Source organism: Pollachius pollachius (genome assembly GCF_949987615.1).
Source record: "Pollachius pollachius genome assembly, chromosome: 15".
In the NCBI taxonomy this organism is placed as follows: Eukaryota; Metazoa; Chordata; class Actinopteri; order Gadiformes; family Gadidae; genus Pollachius; species Pollachius pollachius.
The window spans coordinates 8,275,070-8,298,986 of NC_136948.1; the positions used below are offsets into that span (position 1 = coordinate 8,275,070).

At 45.6% G+C, this 23,917-nt stretch overlaps 1 protein-coding gene across 1 annotated transcript in view; it reads right to left on the reverse strand.

Moving 5' to 3' along the window:
* The window catches only part of spred1 (sprouty related EVH1 domain containing 1), a 29,646-nt gene extending 5,956 nt beyond the window's left edge, over window positions 1-23,690 (reverse strand). The window contains exons 1-4 of the mRNA XM_079751977.1: window positions 23,068-23,690; window positions 10,949-11,183; window positions 4,399-4,567; window positions 292-338 (exon numbers count right to left, since the gene is read on the reverse strand). Coding sequence (XP_079608103.1) covers window positions 292-338; window positions 4,399-4,567; window positions 10,949-11,183; window positions 23,068-23,099 — 483 coding nt within the window. The 5' untranslated portion in view covers window positions 23,100-23,690. The remainder of the gene's footprint in view (window positions 1-291; window positions 339-4,398; window positions 4,568-10,948; window positions 11,184-23,067) is intronic.
* Window positions 23,691-23,917: the final 227 nt, after the last annotated feature.

A 23,917-nucleotide genomic window follows, 5' to 3' on the forward strand; every position in this document is an offset into this window, starting at 1 on the left:
TCGAGGGGGGGCAGGCTTCTACCAGAAGCTTCTTTTTATGTTGATAAATGTTTAGGTTTGAAAATGTTTCATTGATGACACATACCCAGAACACAAGAGAACTTGAAAGGGTTTTTTAAGTGATTAAAGCGGCAAGTGGCAAGTCGGTCAGCAGCATCAGCGACACACACACACACACACACACACACACACACACACACACACACACACACACACACACACACACACACACACACACACACACACACACACACACACAGGGGGGGGGGGGCCATGCAAACAGGCACTCACCTGCAGTCCATCCTCCTGGGCATCTGCCTCCACAAACGAAGGACTCCCTGAAGGGGAGAAGGGGAGAGAAGGGATTAGACCACTGGCATTTTATTGTGTCCTATTCCCCCACCAACATTATCGAACATTCATACTTCGAGTTGATACTTTATAGTGTAACCGACTCCTTATCGAACATTCAAATAAATATGTTTAAATCTAGGGAGCGCCATCACTTCCGGCCCGCCAGTAGAGCGGGAATACAACTTTTTTTTCAGACTGATACACAATTTCCCTTCATAAATACTATATTTCACACACAACCCCTTCGACGGGAGCGTGTTTAACAGCAAGGAAAACTGTTATGAGGCTGATTTCTTGTGAAGCGAGAAAGAAAATAAAAGAAGTGGCTTCCTCTCCACTGTAGCTTAATGAGGAAATGAAAGCCTCTATGTGTCAGTGGGGCACACAGAGACTAATGAAATATGCATGCCTGGAATAGAGCAACCTCTTCCTGGGCTAGCAAGCCACAGAGACAGGACCATGTGTCAGTCTGAGACACCAGGCCTGCCAGTGTTAGAGTCTAGGAGGCTGGGTCTAGGTTTGAGTGCCTCAAAGCTTGGGTCTGAGTATCTAGCCGCCTGTGCCTAAAAGATATATATCCTGGGTTTAAAAGCTAGTACCTGGGCCTTGAAGCTAGAACCTGGGTCTTAAAGCAATAGCCTGGGTCTAAAATCTAGAACCTGGGTCTTAAAGCTAGAAACTGGGTCTCAAAGCTATAGTTTGGGTCTCAAAGCTATAGTTAGCGTCTCAAAGCTATAGTACGGGTCTCAAAGCTAGAACCTGGGTTTAAAAGCTAGTCCCTAGGCCTTGAAGCAAGAACCTGTGTCTTAAAGCTAGAAACTGGGTCTTAAAGCTAGAATCTGGATCTTGTAGCTATATCCTGGGTCTCAAACGGAAAGAAAATTAATATAAATTGGGCTCAAAAGTCACACACTTCTATAAAGTCTATATATGTTTCATTATAGCCCTCCTTTATTATAAATGATCATTGCACTTTGGTTAAGAAGAATCAGAAAATAAAAACAACTCTGCAAAACTCCTACCCAAAGAAAAAAGTAAACCATATTTGTTTATGGTTGCTGTACAATGAATGTCCAGTTGTTGAGTTCGAGGGAACGCATTTTCTTTCGCTTCTTTTTCTGGGGCTCAGCCATTGGCTTGATGGACGTGCTATAGTATACAGTGTGGTTTGTTTACGAGGCTTTACGACTCGGGACCAAACGGACTGCATTTTCACGAGATGTTTGCGGAAAAGAAAGAAAACAAACAAAACAATTGCATGCAAACTGGTTTCAACTTGGAGGCAAATTGTCGGAGCTGCAGTGCAGCCATGTTTAAAAATAAGCACGCCAGAGCGAACCTTGCGCAGGAGAAGAGGTGGAGGTTAAGATCTCGCTGCTGGATGAGGAACACATCAGGGATTAAGTCATCTCCACTGGGATGAAGGGTCCAAACTGTTTGTACCTGGAGCATCAAGGGGCTCTTTTGTTTAAAGACTTGAAATTCCCTTAATTAGTCTTCGCCCGAGACCTTATTTAGAGCAGCCGGCCATCAGTCAACAACCTCCGTGTGTCTGTCTCCACCTCAGACAGCACAACTGACAGCGCTCCACTGTTGATCACTCTGTCTATGAATCACATGGAGGGGTAGGCGTGTTTGTGCGTGCATGTGTGTGTGTGTGTGTGTGTGCCCGCAAGTGTGTGTGTGTGTGTGTGTGTGTGCGTGCACGTCTCTGTCACAGTGAGACAGAAGCTTCCTGCAGCACGACTCTGGCAGGGATGGGGCACGGTGCTGCCTGAGCCATGTGCCCGATGTTGCCATGGCAACAGAGGACTGCAAGGCTCACACACACACAGAGAACAGTCCAGTAGCAGAGCGATGCAACAGGAATACTGAAGAAGGAGCCCGCGTGAACCATAGAGAGGCATTACACAACACTGGCAGAATACAGAGAGAGAGAGGACAGAGAGAGATCGGGGGGGGGGGGGGGCAGGCGCCTAGAAGACAGCACCATTAACAGGCTGTATCTTAAAATCCCAAGAAAGAGCATAATCATTTGTTCCAAAGCATCTAGTGGTAAGAAAGCATGTATGGCCGTGGTGCAGTGGTGCTGTACAAGCCCTCTCCCCTCAAGCAGATCAACCCTACAGCCTCTCCATTCGTCTAATAGCATCCGGTCGGCGGTCACATGACCAGCATTCACCCTCCCGCCCCCTCCTCAATGGCCAACCTTCAATGGTTCTCGTTCACATACTGTAAGTATCGGCATGTGGGAGGAAACTCCCACACATTCACAAATCCCAGCAGCAGAGGAAGTGGGAAAAAACAACCGCAGCCCTGCTGCTGCAGGTGTTGGGCCTTGGAACATTCCGGTAACCTTGCCGATGACTTTGGGTGCACCCAAGGAAGTGGAATCCGAGAGGGCTATTGAATCTCTCCATGCTCTAGATGCTAGAGGATCCATTAAGACCACTATAAAAAATAAATAATAATTTTTGCAGTGTCTCCTCTGGGCTTTGCCGGATCTCCAGAGTGAAGGGGGCAAGATTACAGCCAGCGTGCCGGGCTTGTGTGGAAATCTGGGGCCGGGCGGCAGCAGATTGCTGAGCTGGCGGATCTCCTGCTAATTGGATGACTTTGCAACCTCTGGCGCTGTGCGGAAATATAATCGGGACCTAAAGCGGTTAACTTTTAACGCCCGCATTTAACTCCACCAGCCACGCTGCCGCCGCCGCCGCTGCTTAAAGCCCAGTTTACCTTAAAGACATGGCGGGGTAATGGCATCCTGGAAAGAGTGCCAGCAGCAAAACTGAAAAAACAAACCTTCCATTGTGTCTCTGGGAATGCTAAACTTTTTAGCGTTTCACCCTGGCCCTGTACGTCTGAGTGTTAAAGGTACGCATTAGCAACACTGCGTCAAAGAATTCTCAACAAGTTCTCTCCTGACATTCTTCTCTAATTCGATGTCGTGTTTTATACCAATGAATTTACCATTTTCCTCCCTCTCACTCTCCCCCCCCCCCCCTCAATTCAACTGGCTTTATTGGCATGAGAAAGTTTATATTTAAGTTGCCCCAAAGAAATCCAAGACAAAAGGAATTCCATGAAACATTAAGCCAATAAAAAATACATAACAATCTTAAAATGTATATAGTAAAAAAAAGACTTAATACTATATAATATTACAGTGATATCTCTCTCTCTCTTTCTCCCTATGTCTCCTGGGACTACCACCCACAGTTGGGTTCAACCCTCCCTGCCAGTCTGAACAGGAAGTTAAGAGTGCGAATCTGGACAGCTTGTTTTGTTAAGATAATACAGGAGGGGGAGGTCAAGCTTGGGTTAGTGACCAGGTAGCGTGGCTAATCAAAGGCAAGCATCTCTCCCAACCAACAGACGCTAGGTCAACCAGTAAACCGCACTGACACAGACAGGATGCAGCACCTGCAGACACAGGCGACGTGCCCCATTCATAATGCACACCACGTCTCTCACACAAGCATACACCCCTGACCCGTTGTGAGGCTGGTGGTGAATTTAGATTTGAACGCAGAGAGAGAGACAGTGAGAGAGAGAGAGAGAGAGAGAGAGAGAGAGAGAGAGAGAGAGAGGAGAGAGAGAGAGAGAGAGAGAGAGAGAGAGGGAGAGACGTTTACATTGGCACTAGCTCACATGTAATGGTTCAGTGTAATCCCCTTGTAACAACATGTGTATTGTATGCGCTTGCACTACTCAAATAATCACTTTCTTAATAAAAAAATCTTTAAAGAAAATGACAGAAATTTGGGATATTGAATATAGCCTGACGCATTTGTCCATACTATGGAGTATGACTGACAGAGACAGAGGCGGACGTGGGCAGAACTGATCTCCAGGTACAGAAACGATGCCCTCTGCAATTTGCTGGATGCCCGACAATGCGTGTTCAGGTCAGTTGCTAATTTCTCACGCCCTGCATCTACTCCTTCGCCTCCCAGTGCCCTCCATCTCCATCCCCCCCTATCTACACACATTCAAAGACACACACACACACACACACACACACACACACACACACACACACACCTTGGTTGATGTCCTCGATGGCTCGGCGGATGCCGCGGTCGAAGGCGCGGGCGTCTGCAGGACTCTGGAAGGTCAGGCCGAACTTCTTCTCGTTGATCCTCCAGTGGTGGAAGATGGGCGTCACCTTGTTGTACACCAGGTCCTTCTGGATGACACACTCCAGCACCACCTTAACACAGACAAACACAAATGAAAGTAGATTAGCGTATGATTGACGTGAAACCGTTGGTTCATAATGAACATGCGACTAGCCGGCACCTCTATGGCACCTTACTAATTTAAGGGTCTAACGGTCTCATTTTGCGGGAACTGTTTTGCTGCAATTATGTGGCTGTCCATCGACATCCTTTGCACCTATTGTATTCCTTGCCATCCCTGGAAGGAGGGATCCCTCGTTCTGTGTTCCTTCCCAAAGTTTCGTCCTTGATAATTAAGGTGAGTTTTCTTTGCCGTTTGGGGGGCTAGAAAAAGCTTCTAAAATGTGGCCTTTGAGAATGTTTCTCTGATTATGGCCTACACAATTTGCATTAGTAAAATGTGACCAGACTTAAGGACTGTGTGTGGATCTGACTTCCAGTGTTACTGTTGGAAGTACCGGGCCCATATGGATATTATGAGGTATAGGCAGGATACTGGATACTACCGTCGTTTTTTCTGCGGGTCTTTCCCCCCATAAAAACTAGCATCAACAGAAATTCAAGGCATGGAGACTTGAATTCTTCTCCTTCTTGCCCTTCGCCCAAAGCTGTTAAATTCATTCATATTCAAATCACTCAACATCAACAAAAAACGGAGAAAAAGAACTTGAGCCTTTCTTCAAATAATGTTTCCATAAAAATGAATGTACATATTAAGAAAAAAAGACTAATAAGTTCACGTTCTTTTCCTTGATAATCTGTTAAACACACTCTAAATGGTGGGGTTTGATTTCCAGCTGGGGATGAAGCTTGAGGGAGTGAGAGGTGTTCCTGGTGGTGTTTTGGGGTATGGGGGAGTCGGGGGCTGAGGGTACCCAAGTGTTGTTTCTGAGCCAAGCAGCCCAAGTGTGTGGCAGGGAGCGACTGTGTTTCCAAAAGCCTATTATTAATCAGGGGGTGCTGGGCCGCCTCCATGCCTTCCTCTCGGCAGATTAAATGAAATGAGAGACGGCCATTACAGTCTTTGAGGTTTTTCACGAGCGCGCACGGTGGGGTTGGGAACTCTGCGAGTGAGGCTGTGCCCGAGAGGAAGAAAAAAAGCCTAGCTTAGTGCAACGGGCTACATGCGTGAACATATATGGCGAGAGTGTAGAGGCAAGTTCCAGTTGCAGTCGAGCCGTGTAGAGTTTTGGCGTACACGCAATCAAGAATCATAAACATATACGTATTAGCTCCACAATGGGCTAAAATACATTAACTACAAACACTATCTCACTCACACACAGACACACACACACACACAGAGAGCGGCCAACACCCTACGAGGAGGAACAGGATCCCCAGCGTGCAGTGCAGGAGTGTGGGACGTGGCAGCAGGAGGGGAGAGGGTGCAGACATGCGATATTAGCATGTCGGCCGAGGAGCGCAGTCATCGGAGTGTGCCAAGCCACAGTATACGTAGAATGCTGAGGTGGGAGCCTGCGGAGCGCATGGGTCGATACGGGGGCACACATAAATACAACAAACATACTGGCCTGTGTTTTCTTAGTACTTCTTCCGTTATGGGGTGGGGGTGGGGGGGGCAGCGACAGCTGTAGATACTCCCTCCCTCCCACCCTACCTTCCTCTATCTCTCTGTCCCTCACCCCTGCCACCCCCTCGCCCCCCTCCCTCCCCTAGGGGAGGAAGAGGAGCAGAGACGAAGACCTGTTGTGTTTATCCAGAACCAGGGAGAGACTGGGACAGAGAGATGGCAAGAGTCGGCGGGTTTGGGGGGGGGGGGACGGGGGTGGGGAGAAGGGGCTCTGGCCGCTCCTCTGGGACTGATTGTGGAGGCGAGACAGAATGGAGCCGGAGCAGGTAAGGTGAGCGCGGCGACGAGGCTGGGGAGGGAGGAAGTATCAGCGTGGACCAGCGACACTCAACACCACATTCCACACCGCGCTCAGAGACAGAGCCAGGGAGAGAGGAGAGGGGAGGAGGAGCCTGGGTTACCCGGTGGCGAGAGGGAGGGAGAGAGAGAGAACAGGGGGGGTGGAGAAAAGCTGGAGCAAGATGGGGGTATTGAATAGAGGAACCGATATGGTGGCGAAGAGGGAGAGAGTGTCAGACAAATAGAGGGAGCTGGAGGAGGGGGGGGGGGGTGTAGAGGAGAGAGGCTCAGAGTCAGACGCAGAGTTCGAACACATAGGGATTAGTAAGGAGATAGCAGGGGATACCTCAGAGAGAGAGAGAGAGAGAGAGAGAGAGAGAGAGAGAGAGAGAGAGAGAGAGAGAGAGAGAGAGAGAGAGAGAGAGAGAGAGAGAGAGAGAGAGAGAGAGAGAGAGAGAAAAAGAGCTAAGAGTTGCATTCTGGCTTTTGGGACAAGAGGATCTGATTATCAGCAGGGAAGGCCTGGTTCTGGGTGAAGGCAGACGTGGACACGCCCACAAACATCTACAATCAATCAACTATCCAACCCAGCAGGAACTTTAACTGATAGCGCTTCCAAAAGCAACTTCCGATGCACTTACATTAATCAGGCCAAAGTCCTGCTACTCCCACAATCATTAACCTCTACTCATTTAGGGCTATGGTTACAGGATAAAATAGATAAAATATATTGCTTAACAGCCCTCACGCTCAACCTGACGCCGACATTCCTTTTACCCCCAATTGTTTTACCAGCACAGATTATGTCAAACAGAAACTTCCCTAAGGTCCTCAATGTAAAACAGCATCATAAATAAGGCCCAGTAATGACAAGTCCCAAAATTAACCCCACTTGTTTAACAGATTTTCCCTGGTTCAATAACGCATGTTTTACATGTTCTGTGAAGCCGAAAACTTAAGCTTCCACTTTGCGTTCAATCTGCAGATATCCATCTAACCATCCATCTATGTGTGCTTGCTTAACCGGAGACCAATGAACAAAAGATAAGGGCCACAGATTAAGCACAGGAAGGGAGGCAGGCTGAATGAAGTGGCTCAGGCCACGAGGCGAGGCCAGGCAGCATTCCTGGTGTGTGGTGGCAGAGTTCAGATCTGGCTGTCATTCATAAAGAGAGAGGCCGCTAGGGGAGTCTGCCGGAGAGCCCGCCGGAGAGCCAGTGAGTATAGGAAGAGCAGCGGAAAAGGGCTGCCGTTCAAACCGGTCGTGGTAAGAGGAGCCAGTGCACGGCTCACCAGTCGATTCAAACGCAAGCTGAGGGAGACGGATGGAAAGACAGAACCGCAGACAGACCGATAGGGGCAGAAAGAGAGAAAACGGAAGCGATAGAGGCCCTGAGAACAACAGTGAGGGGGTCGAAGAGAGAGAAGAGCAGAGCGAGTGAAGGAGAGCAGCAGAGGAGGGTGATTGGTGGATTTATGAAGAGTCAGCTGAGTCACCAGTGGTACACTGTGTGCCGCATCACTGCGCTTATAGCCAGACCCCTCTCCTTCATCTCTCTCAATCTCCCTTCCTCCCATTCATGTTGTCCGTGCGCGTCTTTCGTCCACCAGACATTATCATCTCACCACCCCCTAATTATAAATTTCAGATATTTGTATGTATATTTTTTGGAACATTTCAGGTGCCTACTACCATCGTACTAACTACTTGGACGCCTCGGTTTCTGTGAATGATTTTCCAAGTGTTAATGAGACACACTTTTCTTTTTTAGGCCGTGCACGGTATTGTGTGTAAGGAGGAGTGATACAATACAGTGTGACCGTGTAGAACGGCAAGCCGCTCCGTCTTATTTACTGAATGACAAAAAAAAAAAAGTGATCCCTAGTTTGGAATATTCTGCTTCACCTTCATCGACTGTAAATGTGGGCATTACAGCAGTAAAATATTCTACTGGAAAATAATGTTGAAAAATATTCAAAGCATAAAACAAGCACGATTAAAACAGCGTTCTATCCGTCTTCTTCTATATCCCAGAAACCCCAAGCCAACCACCACTAGCTATTCTTTTTAGGTTTTCTTTTGCATTTCTACGCTTTATGATAGATGGAGATAGAGAGGAAGGTACGGGAGAGAGAGGGGAGGACATGCGGCAAATGACCACGGGCAGGATTCAAACCCGGGTCGCTGCGATCAGGACTGAGCCTTAACGGTACGCGCTCTACCCACTGAGCCACCGGGGTGCCCCCACCACTAGCTAATTGGACCATTTCAGGGTTTTTTTTTCCCCCTCTTCCCCCTTCCCGTCAATCCCTCCCATTTCTCACAGTCCCCTCAGACTGCCGGCTGCACTGTGGCGGGTGCCGCCGACACCCTAGTGCTGGGAGGCATCCCGACAGACCTCCATATGGTCGGCGGGTCTGTGCTGAGGAGTATTCTGGCGCGTTCCGTTGGGCGGGTGTTTAAACCACATCCTCAAATACGCAACACGCGCCTCGGTCTATGAGCCATCTCGCTGAGACGCACCCCTTGTCTGAACATCAGTGGGTTCCTGTCTGTGTCACGCCCCGTCCACCCACATGCAAGCACACACACACACGCACACGCACACACACACACACACACACACACACACACACACACACGCACACACGCACGCACGCACGCTCCCCAAGAGGGACGGTGTCGGTTAAAGGATACAAACTGTCTGTTTGAAGCCATGCGAGATTGGATAGGATGCCGAGCCAATCAGTATCCCACTTTTTACTTGGATATGTGACATCACAGAGCGATCGATGGTGCTCGTTGGTACACCTCAAATACAACAACCAACCTATGCATTAATCGAATCACCAGAAAAAGGTACAACACATGATTCAAAAAAATCTCCTCTCCCATCATCATCAAACTACAAAAAATACTGAAAAAGGTGCTTTGGATGTAACATTGGCTGAATGTGAATATTAAAACCACTGCCTTTTCCTTTTCTCTCTTGCTTCCCATAACGGTTCCCCACTCCCCCCCCATCCCACACACTGCTCTCCTGAGCCGGCTTCCCTTCTCCTGAATGAAGTCAACAATACACTACCTATTTTCAGATACCTGTGCCACGGAGGGGAGCCAGATCTCATCCTGTGTGTGTGTGTGTGTGTGTGCGTGCGTGCGTGCGTGTGTGCGTGTGCGTGTGTGTGTGTATCTGCGGCGGTATGGTGATCTCACCTCACGGAATACGGCATCGCTCGATCGCTGTGTGTTGGGTGTATGTGTGAAAATTAGCATGTAGGTAAGCAGGATAAAATAAATTAAAGATGGGACTATTCAGTAGTGATAAACCGATTGAACGGTCATCGATCATTATCGGCTTATACACGCCTTAAACATGTGATCGTGATCGGCCGATTAGCTTGAAATTTGTAGGACCCGATAGCGTGACTCCAAAACTATTGTGTTTTTCAGTCATTGAGACAGTAATGTTATCCTTCTTTAACTCTTGATTAACAGTAAAATGTAGGCTTCACTTATCCATATAAATAGCTTCATGCCGATCTCGGTTATAGGATGCAATAACAGGCCTGCAGCTTATCTTCAGTGTCATTGTACCCCGTTTGAATTGTTGATTCTTACGTAGGTTTGCGCCTAAAGTAGTAGATCTAGACTATGCTATTCAAACATGCCATTGTTAGTTGAAACTACTGAAGTATAGGACAAGGCTGCTCCCCACTAAAGGCTCAGTTATGGTTCCACGTCGACGCAATGACCACACAGTTGCTTCGACGCAATCGTGAACCTGTTTTGGTTCTGCGTCGGTTTTAGTGAGCGGATCAATCACAGCCCTTGCTGCTGCTTTGCCTCGACGCTAGGTTGTAATTTTCAGGAGACGCACATCAGGCCCTTGCGGTGGATGCAAAGGAGGGTCCGCAAGGATGTAATGGGTCCGTAAAGCCCCTTGCATTGAGTCAACATGGAACCATAATCAGGCCTTAACGCCCTCTGCTTTACGTTAAACTAGATGGAGATGAGAGTGAAAGAGATTTCAACAAAATTATGTCTCTAGGGCTGCTGTGGTATAGAAATGTCCTCACCGCGGTGTTAGAAAAGTGCCACCTTGCAGTTTGCGGTAATACCGGAACCAAACCCTCATGTGTTTAATTTCTACCTGTGCCGAGGAGGTCGTTTTCTGTGCAGTTTATTTGTCTGTCTGTACCCAGGATAAAAACGACTGGGCCAATATTCATGAAACTTTGTGGAAGGATCTGGTCTTTTCCTAAAGAAATACCACACACATTTCCGTTGGCTCGACAAATGAACAACTTATAACGCTCATAACGCTAACTAACTAAGTATGCATACATAAAATCGGCACACAATGACGTTGAAAGAAACATCCTCAACATCAACATCCTCAAACATATCAACACATATGTCACTATATTAAAAACAACAGTGACAGGTGCGTCCCCAAGTATTTAGCTTGAATAAGCCCTAGTGCTCAATCAACCAATCCACGAATAGTGTCAACCAGTGCATCGTCGGTTCACTCACCAGTTTGTCTTTGAGGCGCTCCCCCTTGATGAGGAACTCGACAGAGGTGGGGCTAGAGGGGCTAGAGGGGCTCAGGCTGCTGTTGCTCCCTCCACTGTGGGTGCTGCCGCCGTCCTCTGCCCTGCTGGCCTTATAGACGGTGACGCAGCTGAGTCCTCCGCCCGCCAGGGGGAGCCACCCACCGCTGGAGTCGTCCCGAGTCATGACCACTGCTCTCACGCGCGCATAACTGTCACTGTGGAGGAAGAACAACATGGGAGTGAGAGGGTGAGAGAGAGAGAACAGCTATCTGGGAACGACGCACGGAATAGACACCAGACAAGGGTTTTAAAACAGCCACATCGTCCTGATAAAGCTCTCGGCGATTTGTTCGTGGTTTTAAGGGTGTTTTTTTGGACTAAGTCGTCACAAAAAACGCTGCTCTTTGTATCTTTTAAACGAGGCTTGTTTCCCATTAGAAAGGCATGGTCACGATGACACTTGATGGATCATCTTTTGTGTGAGATGACATTTCGCAGAAAGATCTGCCGGGCTGAAGTATCACAACTATACGTCGACCTTTACTCCTATACCCACATTTTATCGATAGACGCTAAAACCCTGTCCATTTTTTTCAGTTAGAGTTAATGCTCATTCATATGATCACATATTAGATGTATTTTGAGAATTAAAACCTTAACCTGGTCGGGAAACAAAACAAATCTTCAAGCTCGTTTTATTTGCTCTAGCATATGGGTCTGCCCTCCCTTTTGTTCAGACAGACTTCCAGCAGACTTGGCCCCCAGGTCCAGCCAATCGCAACAGTTTATCAAATATGGTGGGTTTACTATGATGACTGTATAGTGGAGTGCCCTATGGGTGCACCGTTGAGGCATTATCATAGACAACCAAGATGGCTGCCACTGACGTCTAACATGTTCCCTTGTTTCCTTCCTTTGTGAATTTGTCTGGTAAACCTTAACCAAGAAAAACAGATTAAAGTGGTAAGAAATCAAGTCGGAGAGAGCGCCACTCCGTGTACATATAAACCGCCCGCTGGATTCTATTTCTGAGACGCCATCAAAGCCCATGGTGTGTTTAACCCCAAGCGCAGGGCTATTGACCATGTGGCCGAGCCCCAGGCTGCCTCAAGTTCTCCTTGGCCTCAACAGCCTTCCCTCTTAATCGACACAGGAAGAGAGGTAAGAACCGCTGGAACCCCCTCTTTCATCTCCGAACCCTGGGCACACTAGTTAAAATGTCCTAATTTTACCCGTCCTAATCACTACCATCTTTCTTCCTCAAACAATGATCATTGGGTTTTTGTGTGTCTTGTCCCTTGCGTTATCTCCTAACATTATCTGCCCCCCCCCTTACACCAACAGAAGAAGCACCCCCTGTCCCTATTAGGGGTCACCTGTTCAGTGTTCTGGTGGCTTCTCTGATTAGATAACAGGACCCTGTCCCACCAGAGACGCCGAGGGTCAAAGATTGCTGAAGACAAAGCTTTAAAAGGTCCTCTTCAAAACACACTAAAAAGGGTGGAAGTTTGAAGAACTGAAATATAGTCCACTAGAGGCAATGGGCAAAGCTAACCAAGGAAACAAGTCAGCGATAGAAAGGAAGAGTTGAAAAAAAAATACATAATCACTATTTCCGGTGTCTCTGTCCTTTGAACGTCGCCCTCGGGACAACGGGACAAAAAAGGTCTAAAACAGACCTTTTAGACTTTTTTTATGATGTCATTGCATATTCCCCCCCAGTAAGTAAATGTTTAAGCGTCACAGAAAAATTAAGAGCTATGTGCTGGGTCACAAGAAGGTTCTTCCATGCGGCCTGTCAAGCAGCAGCAGTGTCTGTGCTCTTAACACGAAATGGATGCTCCCATTTTTCTCACCACCTCCCCTGCTCTGAATCTGGAACACGTCTACACCGTCAACCTTTGTTCCAGTGCCTTCCACGCCCTTGGCAAACCTCTGTGCCCAGGTTATTAGTTAGTAATTAATCTATGAGCCAGTGAGCATTAAACTTGAGGCTATTTCTTGTTCCACGTGTAGGCTGTGCAAGGCATGCAGCTTACATATGTAATAGTTGACCAAAGTTCCTCCCCAGGATTGATGACCATGGTAAATAATCCCAAAATAAATCAGCCGACAAAAACTGGCTCCCTGTGAAGACAATGTGAATTCTTCCTTCTCCTGTACAATGAACACATGTGAATGACCATGCATCAAGTGTTCTGTCTGACACAAGGAATTCAGAAACGGCAGCGCGTGTGTGTGTGTGTGTGTGTGTGTGTGTGTGTGTGTGTGTGTGTGTGTGTGTGTGTGTGTGTGTGTGTGTGTGTGTGTGTGTGTGCGTGTGCAAGGGAATCCTTGACTTGTTCTTGGAATAGGATTAAATGCGTTAAAGATCTCTGTGAATATCTTTCGTGTGGTGCCATTATTTTTATATCAATGAATCATACCACCATGGATAGTCAAATAGGAACAAATCAAAGACCTAGTAGTTCATCAACACAAAGTATAACCTGTGGCCATACTGACCTCACTGGAAAACACAATCCCAATAGTGTTTAGTGAACAACTATTTGACATTATAGTGAACATTCATACGAAGGGAGTTAAGTTGATAATAATGATGGTGACTTAATAACTAAATTCTGTGGTAAATTCATCTCATGTTAGGTTGATATTTTAGATTCCCGGTAGGCTGTTTTCAAAATACTTTCAGTCTAAGCAAATGTGTACCTTGTATAGCGTTCAGGGAGGTTAGACAACACAGTAGGCATAGTTTCACTGCCAAAGCCTAGCATAATGTCTTCATGCTAGTAATAAAGATTTGTCTTTCTGTAGCATGAGCAGTAGCATGCTACATGCCTAGTCTGTAACAGAGTAGGTCCATTTGCACAATATTAACTCATAAAAACAAATGGATGTATGTCATGGATAAAAGTTCAGGTTATATAGACCTATGTGAATCTTTTCTTCCATGATGAAGGAACTATTCAGTGTTCGAAATACTATCTTTCTTGCCATTATGGTTTAATGTATACATAGATATGAGATTATCTGTGAAATAGCATTCTATATTTTATATACCCCATTAAACTGCTTCATGAACCAACACACTTAAAGATGTAAATTCTCATGAAAAAGTCCTTGAGAGTGAGGGTCATGGGCAAGCAGACAACACAAGCCTGCTGCTATACATAGAGCTGGCGGGCACAAGAGGATTTTCTTCTTATCGCCAAATAACATTTAAATAACTCTAGATTTTATAGGATTGTTGCATGTTACATTCTATTTTCCAAGGATGCTCCAGCTGTACTAAAGTTGTGCTCAGTGCTTTCAAACAATCCAACAGAACTAAGAGTACATTTAATACTTTAATAGCTACCATACCAAAAGCTAATATATCAAGCATCTATTGCAATACAAACAATAACCATTAAAATGCATTCTGTCCAGGAAAGACAATGTGTTTGACTTTAAAATTGGGCGGGCCTAGCCACATTCTACCATGTTAGTAGAACAGCGTAAATCAGAAATGGCTTTCTGACGAGGCTTCCTGGTAGGACCTTAATACTAGAAATATACTCCATGTATAATTATGTACGCAAGAGCAAATGCAGACTATGGGAAGTGAGAGTGTGTGACGTATGTTGGGTCCACAGTGTTGACAGATGGAAGCAGGGCCATACCAGACTGCTAGTAGCCAGCCTCAGTCTGGGCCCAGGGTTTTTTACGATACACACATTTGGCTTGCGTTTTGGACAGTTCACTCTCTCTTATCCTGTCCCCAAACGTGGCTGGGGACAGCTGCTCCTCAGAGACGACCACTGAGACAACAGCCATGAATAACTGTTGGCCCCGACGACCTCCCCGCGCCCTTCCTGCTACCACTTTCAAAACGTCCACCGCCGACGTAAAAAACACGCAGCCTTACACCAGAGACACCTTCCTCCCCCCCCCGTCCTAATCCACACAGAACCAAAGCCGCATTTTTGGGGGGCAGCATATCAGGCAGTAAAAAGAGGCCAATACTGCCACAGTTGTGCCCCCTCTCTATGGCCCCCAATAAAGGATGTGAGTGGAAGATGCAGGAGGGGCCGTCACTCAGGGAGGGTCCCTTGGGCTAACAGAAGGCAGGCGGTGGTGTCGCTCAGCCATGACCAGGGCACAATGACCAGGGCCTGACCCTACAGACCTGCCACTAACACACACATGCCAGCAGCCATGAAACCAGGAGACGGGGGGGTGGTGGTGGTGGTGGGTGTTGGGAGAGGACGTGTGAGAAAGCAGAACGCCCAGAAAAAGAAAAAAAAAAGCAATGAATGAATAGAAAAAGTGCATTTGTGCCATGTAGGGCTAATATCAAGGGGCGCGGCAGATGCCTGGAGCAACATGCAAAAAAGCATGAGTACACATGGTCGGCGAATAGCTCTGCAAATGTCCCATTCCCTGCATCGCTGCTCAGCTCACAAGACACCTGAAGCAGACCTCAACGCTAAATAACCTCAAGAAGAAGAGACACACAGAAAAAGCTCTGTCTGCCTCTCTCTCGTTGATTTACCGTGACTCCTCCCCCCCTCTCCTACCTCCCATTTTCCTTTCCCCAAGTTCAGGTAACAGCTCCAGTAATGGTTCCAAAAGGCAAGAGGATATTCGAGGCCAACACACACACACACACACACACACACACACACACACACACCAGAGAGCGAGGGATGGTCTGTGGAGACAAAAGCCGCCCCCCTCTGCCCCCCCCCACCCCTTGCTGGGAGCACACACTCCACTGGACACAGAATTGGGAGCGGAAGCAGATCAGCTGGCCTGGGCCCTCTGGTACGGAGGGGGGGGCAAGAAAAGAAAGGAGGCCCCATTCTAAATTATTCCAACATATTCTGCTGGATGACTGACTTCATTTCCGACCAAAAGCAGGAGAGAAAAACAGAGGGAGTGGTGGGAGCACAACGGAGCACTTCAGAGGAGTGGGAGGAGGTGGCTGCTCTGCGCGTGTGTGTGTGTGTGTGTGTGTGTGTGTGTGTGTGTGTGTGTGTGTGTGTGCGTGAGAATGAGTGAGAGAGAGTTTGGGGGGGGGGGGGGGGGGGGGGGTTGGGAGGGCAGATACTACAGGGGTAGACCCTAGCTCTCATCCACATTTAATAATGTGGTCCTACATCATCCTTTGTGTTTTGAATAACCCCCGATCACTAATAACTGCATACCAGCTGGCTACAGAATAACGCCGGAGACTATCTGTACAACCTGCTGGCGATCTACTTGCCGCTCAGATACAAAAACAGATACACAGAAGAGTAGAGGTGGAGGAGGAGGGGAAGGTAAAAGAGCATGTGTGGGCCGGGCAGACCCCAGCACTGGGGCGGGTAGCTTCAGTGTGTGCTGAAGAAGGGGGGGATCCTAGGACAACCGCTTCCTAAGCTGACAAAGTGGCTGTTTGTCTGCCGATCGGCCCCATGGTTGACCGAGCTCCAGCATGCCATCATGTCTTGCTCCTGCTTTGGCCCTGGGCTTCCCACCCCCCCTGGAGAAGGGTAGGAGGAGGCGGGCGGGCGGGGAGGAGGAGGAGGAGGAGTGGGGAGAGAGAAGAGGAGAAAGGATGTGGCCTGAGCCCTGGGTGCTCGCCAAGTCACCCCCCCTCCCTCGCCTCGCCTCCCCTCCCGTTCTTCTGCTCCCCCCCCCCCCCCCCTTTTTTTTTTTTTTATCAACCCCTCTCCCCGGCTGCCTCCTTCTACACAATGGCCGCTTCTCTGCTGAAATTTCACGTTATTGGATCCCGGGCCTGGAGTTTTGTGCTCTGACAATGTCCAGGCAGTGGAGCATGCTGCAGGAGAGACACACTCTGCAAGCTAAGGGCTGGAAAACCATTCCTCCTTTCATTAGCATCAGAAAAGAGGAGAAAAGTCTACACTTTTTTTTTTCGGCCCAGCTGAGAAGCTGGAAAAAAGGGCCTCTCTCATTCTCTATCCCTTATTCCCCCCCCCCCCCCCTCTCTCCTGTATCAAAACCGGAGGAAGGTTGTCAGCCTCCGTCAGGCTCCACTAGACCTTTTTGGCTTCAGAGACTTTGGAGGTGGATGTGGTGGGGTGTGCACATGAGATTACTCAAAGAAATATTTGGGGAAAATAAACACAGGCTACTTAAGTCAATCGGATTCTCTTGAATATCTTGCTAAAGGAAAGCGCTAGCTAGGAAGAGTTGGGGGGAACAAAAATGGAGGACTGAGAGCGAGCAAGAGCGAGAGAAAAAAACGCTACTCTGTGTGTGTGTGTGTGTGTGTGTGTGTGTGTGTGTGTGTGTGTGTGTGTGTGTGTGTGTGTGTGTGTGTGTGTGTGTGTGTGTGTGTGTGTGTGTGTGTGTGTGTGTGTGTGCGCGTGTGAGTCATTCTCTATGCTTGCTAAAATGTCTGGTTACCTTCTACGTGTGCTCCACAGCTGTTCAAAGATAAAATGTATATTTTTTTTAAAGCTTTGGCCGACCCTATAAAAATATCACATGGTGTTCTTAATGGAAGCCTGGGCATGCATGCATCCATGGTTGTCGTGGAAGAATGCAGTTATTAAACCATTAACATTTATGCATTTAATTGTTGATGGTTAAAAAGACAGGATCTTTTTTTTTTACTAAATACACTGAAATGAAAATGTAGGCCTAAGTTACCAACCAAAAAAAAAAAAATGCTTTTAATGCAGAAAGATTAGCATACGGGCCAAGTCCAACCATGAAAGAACAAATAACATGCAAACTGGGCCCCGAGTCGACTGTCGATTCCAGCAGTGCATCTAATCTAAACGGTGCAAACTGGCTAGCCAATTAGCCACGGTTCAAGTCCCTTCAATAACCGGTGGCAAATTCAAGGGCACAGACATTCCCGAAAACAAACAGCCACATGACGTAACATGGATGCAGTGCAAATTATGACAGAGGACCACAACAAAACAACTTTAAGGTCTGTATTGCTTGCCATTTAAACCCCCGCCACCACGACCAATAAAGATGAGGGGAAATCTGCCCACTGAGCGTTTGACAGCCAACGTCACAAAACTGCTCAATTGGCTGTCGTGTAAACCATTATTTTGGCCATAGAACGAAGTGAAAGAGCAATTTGCCGTATCTGCTCCACACGTCAGGCTGGTGATGAGTCATCTCCCTCACAAGAACATTCAGCTAAGCTACCAACAGACTTGTAGAGGGAGGGGGGTGGGGACCAGCCAGATCTGATGCTGCAGTGCACGCTAAATGAAAACTTCCCTTTCCTTTAAAGAAATGCAACTGGGGTATTCAGTATTTGGACCGAACAACATGGCCTTTTCCGGTGTCTGTCTGTCCATCCGTTCATTGACAGCCGTTGATTTGCCAAGGTAACCCAAAATCTAAGCAAATCGGAGACAGGCCAAAACCAGTATAATGAATGTCAGACCTCAGTCCGACAAACTTTGATATTCCGCCTTGCGCAGATGGTTACAAACCTGTCTATTACCGGGTTGGGCCTTCAACCCCAACAACAATGTTCCGGTTGACATCGAGCCGTAGCACAGCAATAAATCACATGAAACCCACATGCATATCAAACGCCAAAAAACTATTCCCAAAACATCAATCAAAGCCACATATTGAGATGATCTTAATTTACACCGCAAGTATTTGGAAAATTAAAACCTTGCATTTCCCATTTCAAAAAATACAAAAAAAAGGAAAAAGAAACCGCAAATTTGCACTGCTGCGGCATCTCTGGTCGGCTTTGATGTGAAAGTAGTCCCATGGGTGCTGGGCTAATCGTCATAGTTACTGCAGAGACTGGAAGGCTGGTGGATAGGGTGGGAAAGAAACCACCAAAGCTGGGAAGAAGAAAAAACTCCAAACCATGATGCTGGTCCATGACTGTGAAGAGAAGCGGCTATGAAACAAGTTGTAAACTATCACGGCAGGCCCTGTTGTTGATTAAAAACAAAACAAAAAAACTGCAGCCATTGCACAAGTGGCAACGAGTGATTCTGTCATCTACATCATCAACAAGCTCTGGAAAGCTGTAAAGGGTTTCATAAAGCAATATGCTACAACCAGCAAACTTTACCAGTCCACCTTAAAAATAGATTTGGTTCCTATTCTGGTAGACTTGCTGATCAGTATGCTCAACTCACAAAAAGATCTCTAGAACCTAGTGAACAAATGGTAAATGTGGAACATGTTCTGAAATTGGCCAGTCAATATATAAATATCAACATAGTCATCAATTAGTTTACCTTCCTGGTTTAAAATGAAACTTGTTCTGTACATAAAAACAAAAAAAAAACAACACAAAATCTTGTTCCTGGGCAAAATAACCACACACAACCACCCCTACCCCCATCCACACTTTCAAAGAGTTTGGAAACTCAATCAAAGGCACAAGGTTTAGGATTTACATCTGTGTCCTTTTATGTCTGTGGCCTCCCAGGAAAGAACGGTGTCAGGCCAGCTGCAGCAGAGGGCTCACAACTAACCCAGCCTTAAGGCTTCCGCATTCTGCAATTCAGACCCTTCTTCAAGGCATTGAGCTATGGTCTATGGACATCATAGGACCTTCTTGGGTGAGGCAAAGAAAAAATTAAAGGACAATCTCTGCTACTTGATGGCAAGATAAGGGGGGATAAAAGGGGGTTTAGGTGGGCTTTAATAGCCTACGTACACAGCCCAGAAGCAGAATAGGCCCAAAACTAGTACTAGGTTCTTAAATTTAAATTAAAAAAAGTTAGAAATATGAACTAAAGACACTGTTGACATTTACAACAGTTTATGTCTGCTCCTAAAATACTTGAGGAGGAAATTAAAATTATAAAGAGGGAAGTGGCTCAGGTTTAAAATACACAGGATCCAGGCCCAGATCTGGCCTGGGAATGGAACTGTCCACAGCATGCATAAAAGGCCTGTTCAGTTTGTTGGCTTGTTATGGTTTCAGGCTGTCCAAGACCTCTGGTTTTGTAGAGAATTGTTGACATTAGTCATGTGGACAATGCAATGGTCTCTTATAGAGGGGATACCAGATGACAAATGGCCAGTGTGCAAATAAATTTATTGGAATGACATCCTGCACTGCAATCTTTTGTTTTTAAGGAAAATTCTCCACCCAATATAGGAAGAAGGCAGAGTAAATCTTCATACCTCAAGAACTCTTTGACCATAACATATAGGACAAACACAATTCAAGTAAATAACAAAGTAATACTACCTGGCAGTCAGTACCCACTGAGGAAAATAGGCTAGGCTATACAAAGTATTACTACAAGATCTTGTTTAATGGCAGGTTAACTTAATCAGTTCCAACACAATCCTGTGCAGTCGAAGTCCATCCTTTGGCTTAAAACTGTTACAAAATATGTTTGCCTCAGCTGGATTTGTTTTCTACAACCATTTGCCTATAGCATAGAATAGGCTGTAATGCAAAGCATTAAGTTTGTAATTTTCACCAACTGGCACAAACAAGAAATACCAGTGTCCATAAACACATCCAGGAAATGATTTAGTCTAACATAAGGGCCATAGGACATAGACAATTACCCAAGTCGTAAAGTGCTAGTCTCAAGAGGTAAAGTATCTGTCTGCTATTGTCGTTTGAGGGCAGGATAGGGGGGGTGATTGGGGGGGATGTTTGGGAAGGAATGTGTTTGGGAAGCTAGGCAGCAGGGAGAGGGAGTGCCGAACTGCCCTCAGGTGATAAGATCACAACAGCCACAACGGAAGACAATGCGCTGAGCTGTCAAATCAATCACACAAGATAGGAACAGGACACAGACGGAGAGAAATCAGCCAGGAATCACCTGACAATAGCTGCAGAGCACTGAAGGAATCTCGAGCAATGAGGCCTAGGGCTATGTTTGTTCACAGATCTATATGGATACTAGTGGTTACCATTGAAATGTTTCTCAGTAGACGTAAGCTAGCTTAAATAATCGTGCAAAGAACATTTTTATTGTTACGATTTGATTCCTTCTCATACTAAGAGTTGACTGTATATTATAGTCACATTAAACCAGAAGGGGTATAACCATGTACTTTAAACAATGAATGAATGATTCAAAACATCAGCCACAAACCTACACGGTAGGTTTGTGGCTGATGGTTTACGGCAGTTAGGTACTTCATGTGATCAGATCAACACTGTACACTTATTTATTTTTTTATCAACCACACATTTTTATTTGTTTTATCATAGCGCATGTCTCCAACCCTAAAGTTAGCTCGACAATGTGCAACATTCTTAACAGCAAACCACACCACCAAATCAAATGACAAAAAAATCGATAGGATATAGGCCTACATGATCAAAATGGCTGTGCTTGGTTAACACCTATCAATCAAAGAATCAAACTTCAGGAAAAGTCAACGTTGAGGAACAGCTACAAAAACAATTATATTTATTCTTTAATGGGGGATAGATATGAGAAATGGAATTATATTTCTACCTCTTTAGATTTGGACAATGCATCCAACGTAGCATTATAATGTGTAATGTCAGTGTTACATGTTCATTAACAGTAAAATAAATAAAATAAAAGTTAGGCATCTTTTAAAAGTCATTCTACTAAGGGGTTATGGAGACATCAGTAGGGATCACTAGTTTTAAAATAAAATCATAAAAAAAGAGATCGTTACACAATATGCAACTAAAGGAAGCGTGAATCCTTTGCAGCGGTGCTTCAATCACGTTAGCCATCTTGGTTAGACATCATGTAGCCTTCGAAAAACATATCGCCCACAAACCGTAGGTCTAGTTGTTTTGTATCCATTTTAAATCAAATAATACATCTTGAATGAGAATTACAGATCAGTCGAATAGCCTTATTAACCTCGTGATCTTATGAGCGATAGAGGAACAAAAGGGGGAAGAAGTAGGTGGAGATTAAACCATGACAATGTGAACGCTATGCATAGACTTCCTCTCTGGGTCCAATATATAACTTCAAGGACATAATACCATTACAGATACATCACACAAAATCCCAACGCGCGTTTGTTTTTATATTTGAACTATTGCAAATAATGCAAGGAATATTGTGTATTTATTGCGACAGCGCAATGCGAAACAGTGCACTGTGCTGTGAATGGGCAGGCAGGTACTTTATGAATGGAGGAAATCACGTGACCGCAGCACCTCCCGAGCAGATATTTCTCACTGACTGTCAACAAGCGCACGCAAGAGAGCTGCCCCTTAAAACAACAGGAATTGGAATTTAAAACGATCATATCCATTGCAAATAAAGCATATAGGTTTTCAATACTTCTGTTTTATACTGTATGTCTATTCATGGATTTGGGATGTCAACGTGCCTTTTGAAATCATTTTTTATGAATGGGGATTGTGATATGCAAATTAATGTGATTGATAAAAATTGCATCCTTTTTGAACGCTCAAATTGCAGCAATGAATAGGCGGAAACGTTTTCACTAGACCAGATATGAATTGAATGGTGACAATTTTGAAATGCCAGTGATGTTTCTGAAACCATTTTAGTAGGCTATGTAGCCTTTATGGACACATGTTGTGGAAAATGACGTATTCGCCTTTATGATTAATTATTATCTAATGTTATAACCTGTGTAATATAGTGATCATAGGCATACTGTGATTCACTTCTAGCAGGTAATTTAAAATACAAAAATACAAATAAGCAGGGCAATTCCCTTTTTTAAATGGCAGTTATTTAAATTATATTACAATAATGTTTGCCTAACTATTCACAGGAAGGCTACTATTCAATTGGATTTTGAAATTTGTTACAAGAATACTGAAAGTTGATTAGTTAGTATTGGCTCCTATTTTCTGACACGTTGCGAGCCTTACTAAACGTTTATAACTATTCAGTTATTACACACAGATCTTACCAAACATAGTAATGACAACATAATAACTGCTTTGCTTATGTATACAATAGACCACATGCATTAGTTTATTTGAGATAGGCCTGAAATTAACAACCCCATAAAAAATGACACGGTCATTGGGTTATGCATCAAGATAGCCAGCATTACAGACGGACCCAAGAAGTGAGAAACCTGGAGAGCTCCTCCACAGCGTTAAGATACCTGTTATCATTGCAGCAATCTGAGGGAACATGGTAAATTAATCCAAGTACTCACTCGTTGTTAGGATTTGTCGAATCTTCGCTCATTTTTTCTCACGGGGATCCAAATTCTTGCAATAGCATCGACGACGCAGTGACGGCGGGATAATATACCACAAATATCACCATTTTCTTCCACATAAAAATCACCCTATAATGGATAAAGGAAAATGTTCTACAATGGAGCATGCATAACTGAGCGCTCCTCTGAAAACCAAGTAGCTAGCCTAGCCTCCTGGCTGGAACTAAATTGCGAGGAGGAATGACAACCGATGATTCATTTTATCTTCCCTTGAAGTAAAATCCGACCACAACAGATTGTACATCTGCATCGTCCTCTTGAGCGACACGACTCCGTTGTTTTCAAAAGTGAATAAAGATCCTTATAAAATGTACAAACTGTACACATCGTTTGGCAGGTTATTTATGGCTGGCTGTCGAGCATCCATTCGCCAATCAGGTCCAGGACAACACTTGAAAAGAGCTGTGCAGCTTCGCTCCGTCAACGTGTCCGAGTATTGTGGGGTAAAGCGTATAGAGCGGGGGAAATCCAATTATTTTCAAGGTTGATGGTAATATATAAAGTCAAAATATTAAGAGTTACATTTCCCCAGAGTAGTTGGCGGACATCTGGTTTGATCGAACTCCATTTTCAACTCGGGGGCAATGAAACATCGGAAAACTGGGCGGATGTTTCGACCCTCGCCACAAAAAAAGAGATCCTTCCGCGAGGAAGCAAAATATAACGCAATTAAGAAGGAATAAGACTTCTGTAGCATTATTTGCTTTGCCAACATAACGATTGTTGTATTCTAAGTCGTATTACGTTCCACTGAAATAATTCAAACATAAACATAGCCGTAGGT